Source organism: Malus domestica, chromosome 12, assembly GCF_042453785.1.
Source record: "Malus domestica chromosome 12, GDT2T_hap1".
Lineage (NCBI taxonomy): Eukaryota > Viridiplantae > Streptophyta > Magnoliopsida > Rosales > Rosaceae > Malus > Malus domestica.
In genome coordinates, this window is record NC_091672.1 from 19,779,201 (window position 1) to 19,791,554 (window position 12,354).

The window sequence follows — 12,354 nt, forward strand, 5'->3', positions numbered from 1 at the left end:
TAAAGCAAATGTTGTTTTATCCCTGTAAATCAGAAAGATGAAAGTGAACAACAAGTTTTCGAAAATGTACAAGCTTTTCAATAGGGTCAAGCTCCTGGAGAAAGTAAAAATACAAAGTGAACAAGGCTATGCAAAGAACATGTCTCAAGGCCATTCGCGCTTTCGCGTGTTCAACCAAACAACTCACAGGTTTCCAACTGTGGAAAATTGATTATTTGTGACTAATCCAACTATACAAGTTACAAATCAGACCAGTACCACGTATACGCCATATCATTTTAATCCCTCGCTGCCTTTGACGATTTAAGGGCGTCAACGGTTTTGCTGAAAAATTTTGCAATCCTTGAGACGCCTGGAAAATCATTTTCAAACGAGTCCACACTCCACACACTGATGCTGTTACAAGGTCCCTGAATTTTGTATCTATAGCGGAGAACCTCTTGCGAACCAAGTATCCTGTATGATTTTCTCCTCCCCGTGTTAGAGGCAGACATAGAACCAGAGGCTAGTTCCAAACCACAGTATGATCACAGGGCATAAATACGGTTCACTTCTGAATCAGACTCTGAGTGACGCATGGAATGGTTAGTTCCATTCCTCCTCAACATCTTCTCTCTCTTCCTCAGTCTGCGAAGCCTTTTGGTCTTCACCACGTAATATGTCATGGTACCAATAACTCCCCCAATTGTAAGTCCCCCTATAACTGTGACAAGGATTGCAGCCCACAAATTATGCCGCCCAACCACTATATACGATGAAGATATAAATGCTACTGTAGTGCAGACAGAGGCTAGCCACATCAACTTATTGATCACTTCCACAACCCTCCTCTCCGTCTTTGTCTCCCCCCTGACGAGGGTGATTTGTACCAAAACAACAGCCAATGATGAGAAGAGTGAAACGGCATTGGAAAGGATGAAAATTTTAAATGATACTCGGATTGACACAACAGCTGCCCCGGTGTCAAAATCACCGCCAGGAAGTGTAAATAGAGCTGCAAAAGCTACTGTTGCAAAGAGTGAAGCAACCACTGTGACTGAGTTAGTGGCATTATTGATTCCTTCCCTCTGTAGCTTGCGGAGCTCCTTGGCAATTCCAGTAACACTCTGGTTGGTTTTGCGGGCTTGTTCAAGCTGATTATGGACATTTTTTTGTATCTCTGTCACGGTGTTTCTAAGCTCATCCCGTGGCTGGTTAAGTTCATTTGCTCGGAAAGCACCATATTGAGTCAAGGTTTCCTTAATTGTTGTGATTTCTTCAGAGTATGGAAGTCCTTCGGCTATATCAAGGGGTGTTTTCTGGTCTCTTGTTAGAGCATTCACATTTGTATCACGAACGAGCAACAGCACATTGACTATCTGCAAGCATAATGAGAAATTAAATTGAATAAAGTCAATACTAAGTATCCGATCATAGAACAAGATCATATTAACATGTCAAAACATGAAGATCCAACAATGGAAATACATACATCTACTCGCTTTTTCCTGGTGGCCACATGCAATGCTGAATTGCCGAACTTGTCTGGAAGCATGACAATAGCTGGATCCGCATTGACAATCAACCTCACAACTTCACTGCTATGACCTTTTACGGCCATATGCAGAGCAGTTTGTCCTTTCTTATCAATTCTTCTTGCTAGTTGTGGATCCCTGCCAAGCAAAGTTTTCACAATTTCCACATGCCCCTGTCGCGCAGCAAGATGCAACGCATTCTTCCCATTGGATTTCGCTACTTCCAGCAAAGTAGAATCTTTGGATAGTAATTCTTTAACGACGGCTGTATGCCCTCTTGTAGCAGCAGACACAAGAGGGGTAGCATTTGCCTGGCCCACTGTTTTGCTAAGCCCCGGGTCATGGTCTAAGAGCACCTGGACAACGGCTGCAGAAAGCTGGTTATTGAGCTGAGGTGACATGGTATTGAAACTCGATTAATCACCAAAGACAAAGCAGAAACAACTCAAAGTGCATGAACTAAAACAAAATCAAACACAACACTGTTTCAACTCACAGTGAATAAAAAACCTCTGATCTTTCGATCACCAATACTATAAAATGTGCGTTAGTAACATCACTCGATGGTAATGACCGTCACACTAAAAATTTCGCCATTTCAAGTTTCAACATTTCATAAACACTTAGATACACATTACTGAACTGAACTAATAATTCAAATTCCGGCACGGATTATCTAACTTTATGGTTACCTTGGTGCCCTTTATTTGCAGCAATATGCAATGCATCAAACCCAATTTGATTCTTCAACAAAATACCCTTCTCCGTCATGTAAGGCAGAAGCTCCTCCACTATAGCAAGATGGCCCTGCTCCGCTGCTATGAAAAGTGCCGTCTCTCCCAACTCATTCACCTCATTCACAATAGCAGACCTCATCTCCTCCACCTCTTCATCAAACTCGGATCCCACCATCTGGGCATCAATCTCCCCCAGAAACTGATGCACCGCTGCCAAGTCCCCGCGGCGCGCAGCCAGGTGGAGCTCTGTGTCATTGTGGCGGCCAGTCACCTGCTTCACATACTTCTTCCTCCCCAACTGATCAATGCGCTTCCCGGAATTAGACGCAACCAGAGACTTGCTGGAATTCGAAACCAGCAATGCCTTGCCAGAATTTGAAACCAGCAGGGCCTTGCTGGAATTCGAGAACACCAGGGCGGGCCTCGACGGGTGCGGTGACGACGGCGGCTCCGACAGAGCTCCTGGGGTTGAGGGCTGCACCAGCCCCTTCTCCAAGTCCCTCTCACCTACTTACAAATCAAATAAACTCCACAATTTATATCTTTATTCATATAATTAATTTAAAAGTAAAAAAAAAAAAAACAACAGATTGGATCATATAGTCAGTGAATATATAATGATAATTGAGAAATTAATACAAAAAAAATAGCAAAATTAATGAAATTTATGTTCTGTGTTTCCCGCGAAATTGATCAAGAAACGAAAATGGGCAATGAGGGAACATTCAATTCCTAATTCCATTTTCTTTCATTTTCCCGCAGATTCTCGGCAGCCAAACACACAATAACACGCAGTGAGAGAGGGAGTACCTGAATCATGCCCCGGTCCCAAACGGATTCTCATTGTGAAAATAGAGACTTTACGTGCTCATTTTTCTATTATATAAAATTATATAATAAAAAAATGCGACGAATTGATTGGGAGGAATGAAGAATGTGTGTGATCTGGGTTTTCAAGGCGAGGAAGGAGGTGGAGCTGATGGGGACGGGGCGGCAGGAGGAGGCGGCAGGTGGCGGGTGGCCAAGAACGGCGGTGTTTTCGGTTTTTTATTTTTTTCAAATTAAAAAAATGAGGTTGACATATTAAGAAAATTAAAAAAAAAAATAAAAAGAACGAGGTAGTTAATTTGGCGCCAGCTGGGATTTTCCATTTTTGACACCACGACGCACGGGGATCGGACTACACCCATACCAAACAAGGTTGCTTGTGTAACAAGAAAAAGCATGAGAAGAGATTTTGTATTCTTGAAGTTGTTTGGGAAAAAAAAAACACATAATTTTAACCTTTTGCTATTACCTTATGTAATGTCGATGAAAAGCAATTGAAAATCTTAATGGAATTGAAAGCCCCCATAGTTTTTGGATTGAGAAATTTGTTTGCAGCATATGCAAAGTTGCAAGTGAAGAAATTATAAAATTCATTGTTCTGTAGCGATATGTAAAGCGTGACTATTAAAAATAATAAGAAAATATATCAATATCATCCTTCAAATTTGTCGGATTGTTTTGAGGAGAAATTTAACAAAATTTAGTAATAATTGTATTGTTTTACAAAAATATTTCTTGTTTTCATTAGAAAAACAAGATAAATATGAAGACAACTCTAAATAATTACTCACCAATTAGTTTGTCTTGATGTTTGTTTTTCCCTCAAATAAAAAAAAGGAAAAAATTCATTTCAACTAAGCAAGTATAAACGTTAAACAAACCCCTCATTCACTATCAAAAGAGAAATTTTATTTAAACACATAATCTCAATGTACACCTAAATGTGAATTTTCTTTTTTACCCTATTTATTATCATCAAGTACGAGATGAAATTAATAATAAAACTAAAATTTATTAATAAACACACACCCAATAATCAAACCATACCATCACACAATCTTTATCATACATTCAATCTAGCTAAAAACCCCAAGATGCTCTCATGGAGAAAATAAAAATAAATAAAAAATAAAAAACGCTCTTTTGGACCGATGGATAGTGATTTTGAAGTTTTAAATCCTTTAACTAATGTATGAATCAATTTGTGCAAGTTTTTTTTTCATTTAATTTCAAATTTTTAGGGTTTAAGAGTGTATTGCCTGCAAATAAATTCTTTGTTAGCCCAAGTATGTGTGCAAAATAAAAGAAAGGAAAAAGAGATTTATGCCAGAAAAGTTTTTTCAGGGTTTATGAGTGTAAGATTGCAGCCATATGCAATTTTTCATAGATTGTGAAGGTTGTGCAATTTTGTAAGGCAGCCATGGGATTTTATGTAATAACATGTTCCAAAATGTAAGGTAAATTACGCTTTTGCCATTAGTGGGCTTGGACTTTTCGGCCCAATCTTTTAGGTTGTGCTAACGTTAGCCCAAAATCCCAGCCCAAGGTTATAATTATTTTCTGCACCGTGAACCCCTCTCTTATTCTTCATTCTTTTACACTTACTCTCTATTTCTCCATTTCCTTTCTGCATTCTCATCCTCTATCTCCGAGCAAGAACCATCACTATTTCTCGCGAATCCGATCAAATCAACTTCCAATAACTCGAACCTTGGACCTTTAGGACCTAGAGAATCTATCTGCAAGGTTGTATGTGGCTTTTGTGCACCTCTGCGTAATCTGCCATAGCCATCGAGAGCTGGAGCTCTCTTGAATTTTTATATCAGGTAGGAATTGTTCTTCTCTTGGTTGTGTATAATTTATCTGGACGAGTTTTATGTCGATTATATTTGGGGTTTAATTCTCTGCATATACATATTCTTTTTATCTCAGTTTTCGACGGTGAAACCGCGTTTTTCTCCGGCAAGTTTGAGAGTGTTGGCCCTCGAATTCAGTTGGACACTATTCTAGGTAATTAGGTACCTTGCTGCATGTGAAGTTTGGTGGGAGATCACTAAGAATTAACATGCATGCACTCTGTTTCCTTTTTCCAGAATCTGGCAAGGATAATCCGGCAAGTTCATGTTGAATCCGAGATAAATTCAACGTCCCCGTATCCTCAAAAGTTTCCGACGAACTCTGGCAATGCCAGCGGTGGTTGCTGTTAAGATTAACGGCGACTGCAACGAAAACCGTTAGTTCTAGCGGAATCTTTCGACAAGGCAGAGGCAAATTTAATGGTACAGAGATGGATTAAGGCACCTATTGAGGAATATGCTGGAATTACTAGTGAGTGGATCCCTTCTAAAATTTGCATGATTTAATTATAGAATTTGCACATATTAATAGCATGCCTTACAGATTTATGTTTTGGATAACGTTTTACAGGAGGCATGATTATTTGAATATGTTTTGAATATTATATATTGAGAATCGATTATAGCCTATATTGAACTTATTTTAAATATCATATTTTCTATATAAAAATCATGTTCTGGTAGAATATCTTATGGATGACGATATAATACTTAGAACATGTTTTTCGAACACCTCTTCATAGTATAGATGATGGATGACTCTATACTATGCCACCTGGGGCGAGGATCTGGTGTTGGCAGTTAGGTCGGGAGAAATAATTCCTAGCTACGGGCTGAGGGACACGGAGCAAGCATTGGGCCAAGAGTAAATAATCTCTGGCTACGGGCGCAGAGACCATGGAGCAGGCATTGGGCCGGGAGTTATTATTATTATACAGTGAACTCACTAGTAGCACACTATAGATATAAGATGACTTGTGAACTGCTTCCTGAGTTGACTTTGCGAGAATGATTTATGTGATGATCTTATGCATTGACTTATAAATTGTTCTATGGCATGCTAGAGTTTTCTGAAAAGCTATCACTTATTATGGGGGTTAGTATGTTCATAACTGTCTTTGTACTATGTATGTATATGAACTTAATCCACTCACCTTTGTCTTGCACCCCCATTCAAGTCTTAGAAACGAGGACTACGACACAACGTACGAGGCATTCCCCTATCAGTAACGGTCTATTATTCACTTGTGTTATATCTTGTAATGATCCTTTCTTTGTGATCTTGTTTTAGAACGTGTTCTGTGCACTCTAGCTATTTTCTTAAACTCTGTTTAATTCACTTAATTTCTCCTATGATTATTTATTCATATTTCCTCTTAATCATTACTCTTATATGCAATAAATGGCTTTCGTCATCCTCGGGTGTCGGCCAGCACGTGCCTATCCTGGTATTTGAGGAATATCGGGATCAAAGCGTGTCATTTTACATGGTTGCAGCCATGCGATTTTCCATGGTTGCACCATACACTTTTATGTAGCAGAATTCGATCGAAAGTACACCATATTTTGGCAGGATTTCACTAAATACTGATGTTTGTTTAGTCGTTCACTCCCGAATATAATTATGTCTTTTGTTTTATTTTATTTTGAGGTCCATGAAGAATCCTATTTTTAATAAAGTCTTCCTAACATTTCTCTATTATATTTTGAGTTATTAATTTGTAACCAAAAGCATTAAAATTCTTGTTTTTTTGTGTGTAAAAAAAGAAATGTGTCATTTGAAGAAGCCTCTTTTATCAGAGCATCTTCAAAATGGCTGACTTGACAATATGACATATTATTAATATTTTTCTTCCCCTTGATATGCCAAAATTTATTCTTTCATTTATGTTTTTTAAACAAAAATTATAAAAGTTAAGTTGTTGTTGGTTTAAAAAAATAATAAAATAATACATAATATGCTATCATTTAAGATGAGGCAAGTGGAAAGCCTTTGAAATTAGCAAAAAACCATATTTGAAAGCAGTTTCAAATTTAACATCTCTTAGTCCATGTTAGCTTAACATTTTCTTTCACATCTGCTTTAACATATCGATTAGAATAAATGATACATTATTTGTTACTGTTATATATTTATGTTACATTTTTGACATCTCATCGAGAAGATGTCACGTAACAAACGTAACCATTAAACACAATTACGGACATAAATGTGTCGGCGGTTTTAATAACAGTAAACCCTGCAAGAATCCAACAGAAGAAACACTTTAGCATAACCGACAAATAATATCGCATCAAACGCATACAATCTTCATCTTCCGTTTCAATTCACCGGCACAACATCACATGACGAGTTTTTTTCCGTTTCAATTTCGGCCGTAATCACAAATCAAAACAGCAACGTTTTCGCCATAAATGGGCAACTCCCACGGCCACCACCGTAAACGCCGTAATGGCCCCGGGTCCAGTGAAACGGCCAATTCGGGCTTTAAATATGGTCCGTCGGATCAAGCGGCTCAAATCCCTAGCTCTAGCTCAACGTCAGCTAAGAAGACCAGCAGCAGCATGGTGGTCGCCTTGCCGTACGCTCACGTCGACTCGAGCTTGCGCGCCCTCTCCGCCCAGGCCGAGGGCTTCGGCCGGCTCGCAATCGGCGGCCTCCACGGCGCCGTTTACCACGTCACCACTCTAGCAGGTCAGTTTTGTAAATTCAATTTGTTAACTAAATGTTTGTTCTTGTTAATTTTAGCTTCGAATCACTTTGTAAATGTGTTTGTTTTGTGGCATGCAAATTTGGGTTTTGCTTGTTTTGAAAGTTTAATTTGTGGGTTAGTGTTTAATTTGCAATTAGTTGAAGTAAAACTTGCTTATGGGGATTGGGATAGTAGAAATGCTTATGGGAATTTGATTCGAATCCGTTTTCGAGGGGTTTTGTCAGTTTAAGCGGATGATTTTGTAGTTAATTTGGCATGCCAACTCCAGAGTATGAATCTTGCTGTTAAATTAGTAAATTTGATTGTATCTCTTGCTGCTGTTTCATCTATTGAGAACTTGAGATTGGCATTTGATGTCGTGAACTGTGTATCGTTGCGTGTGGAAGCTTAAATTTTAATTGTTTTTGTTTATATTTGTTTGTAGATGATGGTCCGGGTTCACTTAGGGAAGGATGTCGTCAGAAAGAACCGCTTTGGATTGTCTTCGAAATTTCAGGCACTATCCATCTCCAATCTTACTTGAACGTGTCATCGTATAAGACTATAGATGGGCGTGGTCAGAGGATTAAACTTACAGGGAAGGGGTTGAGGTTGAAGGAATGTGAACATGTCATTGTGTGCAATTTAGAGTTTGAAGGTGGTAGAGGGCCAGATGTTGATGGCATTCAAATAAAACCCAATTCTAAACACATATGGATAGATCGCTGCAGCCTTCGTGATTATGAAGACGGACTTATCGATATCACCAGAGGAAGCACTGATATTACAATTTCCAGGTGAGGTGAATCCTCCCTCCATGTTGAAAGTCATTTGTCTAATCCTTGCAAAATTTAAGTTTCTGTGTTTAACCATTGTGCAGGTGTCATTTTTCACAGCATGATAAGACAATGCTGATTGGCTCAGATCCCTCTCATATTGATGACAGATGCATCCGGGTTACCATTCACCACTGTTTCTTTGATGGGACCAGACAGAGGCATCCTCGTGTTAGATTTGCAAAAGTACATCTATATAACAATTACACCCGAAACTGGGGCATATATGCTGTTTGTGCTAGTGTAGAATCGCAGGTAGTACGAATGGATATTATATATTGCTCGAATCCCCCTTTCCAAGTATTTTATCCCATACGAGGTGAATATGATATTTATTATTTTTCCACCCCAGATATTCTCGGAATGCAATATATATGAAGCAGGACAGAAAAAAGTGGCATTTAAGTACCTTACGGAGAAGGTATGTCCATTTTCATTTTTATCTACATGCCTTTAAGATTTCTTACTCGCATAATTGTGCAGTTTTATTCAGCATTTGACAATTCAGAAGCTGATCTAAAGATATTGTATATTAGTATTCTGCAATATTCCTTGTATGAGTGCTAGCTTTTTTGCTCATCCCATCCTATGATCTAGAAATTCATAACTCTGATCACGATGTAAGGTCAGACTCTTTCATCATCATATAACTTGATGCCGTATGTTAAGTTAGTAACTTTATCCATGCATTTTAATCCTGTTCTAGCTGTTAACCATTGAAATTTCCAAGGGGTTCAGAGATACCTCCAAATTTCCAACTTCTATATTACCACCCTCTTAGCAACCTATAAAGCTGATCTCAAACTGGAAGCATTGGATATGTTGATCAAGATTCGACCATACTTAACCAAATAAAAATGAAGATAGTGTAGGCCTAGTGGTGGTCATTGATGATAATCATGATATCAGTAAGTAATTTTTCATTGGCGGTGAAAGTTGATCAGAATAGTGCATAAACTTGAGTAAGTGCATTTGTTTTTAGTAAGGGTTGGTCAGAATGGTGCATAAGCTCAAGTAAGCGCATTCGTGTTTAGTTAGTTACTGAATGCTGAGTTGAGTTATTTCAAGAAAGTTTTAACATGGATGCATATAATGCGATATTTTATTTCTATTAATCCAATTGAAGGCTTGATGAATGAGAATACGTTACTCGCAGCCTTTAATTGTAGACTTGTTTGTTCAATTAAAGCTACTGTCGATTCATCCAGTACATGGCCATTGAATTGTATTTTGCTAATGAGACTAACTTGTTTACTCCGCCTTTCCTATAGGCAGCGGACAAGGAGACGCCAATGACTGGCCACATTAAGTCCGAAGGCGACTTATTTGTAACGGGAACTCAAGCAGGATTATCCCCCGATGGCGGTGAACATTGCGTGTTTCATCCTACCCAGCACTATCAGACATGGACAAAAGGACCGCCCGTGGACGATCTTAAGCATGTTCTCCAACATTGCGCAGGATGGCAGTGTGTTCCGCGGCCAGCTGATCAAGGATTAGCGAAGTAGCCTCGAGGAAACTAATATTCCCTTAAATTCCCAAGTTTTATATGGTATTCAATTTTCTGTTTCCGCTTAAATTTAGTCGACCTCATGTATTTCATCTGTGTAAAATAACCAGTTTGTTATTCTGTCGGTAACAAAGATTAATCTGCGCATTATTTACGCAGTCCTATTATTCACCGCATAATAAATGGAACCCATGTGCTGGAGAAATTTATCATTTTGCCTGGAGCACGGGTGGGTATACCATGTGTCATTAGACAAATGGAGGAAGGTTTAAAACCTATTTGGTATCCAATTTGAAATTTTTTATTATTTCTCAAAACATTTCTTGAAAACAATTTTCTTTAAAACTAAAAAACTTGATTGATTTGCGATTTAAACTAAATAAAGAGATCTAAGAGAGGGTCGCTGGAGAGGGAGAAAGAGGAGAGAGGAGGAAAGAAGGGAAGAGAAAGCAGAGAGAGGATCAGACGAGATGGAGATGAAGAGGAGTGAGAAAGAACAAAGAGAATGAAGAGAGCGGATTGAAGGAGACATGAAAAAGGTCAAAAAAAAAAGAGGAGAGAAAGAAGAAAAGAGAGAGAGAGAGAGAGAGAGAGAGAGATTTGGAGTGAGAGGGGAGTAGGGAGAGAAAAGTAATGAGTGAGTTTAAGTTTAAAAACTCATTTTTTATGTTTTTTTTAGAGTTTTTAGATAATATCTGTATTTTTTAGTTAGTCTTGAGTTCATTTTTTTTTAAATAGTTCTACCAAACAAGTTTTTAACGCCTAAAACTTGAAAATTGTTTTTGAGTTTAAAAAGTTGGATTCAAGTATAGTACCAAACAGGCTCCTAGTTTTTTAGTTAATTTTGGGCATGTTTTGGGTAAGGGACGATATGTGTATCCCAAATTTGCAAATAAATATGCATTAACCAAAGAAGAAGACGACGAGTTTGTAATAAACCTGCAATTACCATGGAAGAAGACGACGAACCTGTAAATATACAAAGGTTTTTCACTCCTCATAATGATATATTTAGAATTAAAAATTATATGATTTAATCATGGTTATGTTAGTAGACAGTGTCAAGCTTTAAAAGTGATGGTGAGCATACAACATAGTTTATGAAGGTGAGTAAAAATGCACTTATTAAGTTTTCTAATACAATTATCTCATTCCATTTGTATAAAGATATGCGGTGTACCACCTCGTGTTCCTAACATATTAAAAAATGTGTTCCTGTGCTAAAAGTATTATAAACCAAGTGTTCAACGTGGGATGAAAGGATAATTTATATTCCAGAATATACAGTCAATAAATGTAACACGTGTCATAGAGTAGTGTGACGAGAAATGCTAAAGTGATTATTTCAAAGTGAAATTCTCCGTCACCTCATATTTTTTACACGATATTTTATAATATTGCCACAAGAATTGTGAAAAAAAAATATAAGATGACAAAAAATATGTGAAAAATCTTATTTTTGATAAAGTCTCCTTAGCGTCTCTCGTAGCGTGACGATCACATCATTGATGTTTATTCTCTCTAATGTTGGGTCATAGGCTCCTGGAAATTGGTAATTAACATTAAGGAAGTACCGATACGTGACTAGAACATTAATGTCAATTGATGAATGCCAAGGTGCTTTCCTATTGGTCAATATTTCATATTGAGAAACTTATGCCGGTGTATAAAATGTTGAGAAATGCTAAGGAGATTATTTGAAAGTGAAATTTTTTATGAACTCTCTACCATCTTATTTGGTGTGAATATTGTGTTTAAGAATAGAAAAAATAGAACAAACTGAAGAAACCAAAAACAAATAACCAAGAGAAATCAACACCAATAATCAACGTGGTTTGGCAATATGTGTCTACATCCACGTAGCAACAACAACAATCTTTCACTATATCAATAATAAGTATAACGGGTAATCTTGTCAAGTCTCCAGAATTAAGACTTGACGACAAACACGAAAGAACAAGAAAAAGAAATACACTCTTATTTCTTTTCTTTTCTCCTGCACAGACTTTGCCCTTCCTCGCTCTAACTCCTTGAGTGGTATACAAATTATTGGTTTGCTCAACTTCAAAACTAGTGCAATAGTCCCTTTATATAGACATAAGGTCTTCTTTGATAAAGATTACTAATCATAATTAGAATCTATTTATGGATCCTTCTCCAATTGGGAAAACAACTTAAATTGCGAAAACAACTCCAATTGGGTAAATAATTTAATCCCCTAAAGAGTATAATTCTAACAAACTTATGACAACTCATCATGGGCTAGAAAACCCAATAAATTTAAGAGAAAATTAGGTTCACATCTTTCTTTTTGTTACTCCATTGATTAAAATCCTATTCATTTTTAATTTTTGATCAAGGTTCTTGGGTATTAATAACA

General features: G+C 37.5%; 2 protein-coding genes and 1 long non-coding RNA gene across 4 annotated transcripts; 2 read left to right on the forward strand and 1 right to left on the reverse strand.

Moving 5' to 3' along the window:
- On the reverse strand, nt 1-3,332 carry LOC103450190 (ankyrin repeat-containing protein ITN1-like). Of its 2 annotated transcripts, none has more exons than XM_008389502.4 (4): nt 3,062-3,332; nt 2,207-2,758; nt 1,472-1,881; nt 1-1,358 (listed from the first exon to the last, which is right to left on the reverse strand). In XM_008389502.4, the coding sequence occupies exons 1-4, from the start codon at nt 3,093-3,095 to the stop codon at nt 528-530; spliced, it is 1,827 nt and encodes a 608-aa protein (XP_008387724.1). In that variant the 5' UTR covers nt 3,096-3,332; the 3' UTR covers nt 1-527. The 2 variants fall into 2 exon arrangements, with proteins under 2 accessions (XP_008387724.1, XP_008387723.1); XM_008389501.4 differs by having other exon boundaries at nt 2,207-2,761.
- A 1,348-nt stretch (nt 3,333-4,680) lies between these two features.
- Nucleotides 4,681-6,012, forward strand: LOC139190204 (uncharacterized). The gene is made up of 4 exons (XR_011574283.1): nt 4,681-4,905; nt 5,012-5,089; nt 5,173-5,407; nt 5,684-6,012. It is a non-coding gene; the product is annotated as an uncharacterized lncRNA (long non-coding RNA).
- Nucleotides 6,013-7,091: 1,079 nt separating this feature from the next.
- LOC103450189 (probable pectate lyase 4) lies at nt 7,092-10,186 on the forward strand. The gene is made up of 5 exons (XM_008389500.4): nt 7,092-7,630; nt 8,074-8,425; nt 8,509-8,719; nt 8,817-8,885; nt 9,736-10,186. The coding sequence occupies exons 1-5, from the start codon at nt 7,351-7,353 to the stop codon at nt 9,970-9,972; spliced, it is 1,149 nt and encodes a 382-aa protein (XP_008387722.1). The 5' UTR covers nt 7,092-7,350; the 3' UTR covers nt 9,973-10,186.
- Nucleotides 10,187-12,354: the final 2,168 nt, after the last annotated feature.

Coding starts and splice junctions, on each gene's coding strand:
- LOC103450190 (XM_008389501.4), bottom strand. CDS start 3,095: ATGAGAATCCGTTTGGGACCGGGGCATGATTCAG. Junction 2,762..3,061: donor GGGACCGGGGCATGATTCAG/GTACTCCCTCTC, acceptor TTGATTTGTAAG/TAGGTGAGAGGGACTTGGAG. Junction 1,359..1,471: donor CCAGGAAAAAGCGAGTAGAT/GTATGTATTTCC, acceptor TTATGCTTGCAG/ATAGTCAATGTGCTGTTGCT.
- LOC103450189 (XM_008389500.4), top strand. CDS start 7,351: ATGGGCAACTCCCACGGCCACCACCGTAAACGCCGTAATGGCCCCGGG. Junction 7,631..8,073: donor CCACGTCACCACTCTAGCAG/GTCAGTTTTGTA, acceptor ATTTGTTTGTAG/ATGATGGTCCGGGTTCACTT. Junction 8,886..9,735: donor TTAAGTACCTTACGGAGAAG/GTATGTCCATTT, acceptor CCTTTCCTATAG/GCAGCGGACAAGGAGACGCC.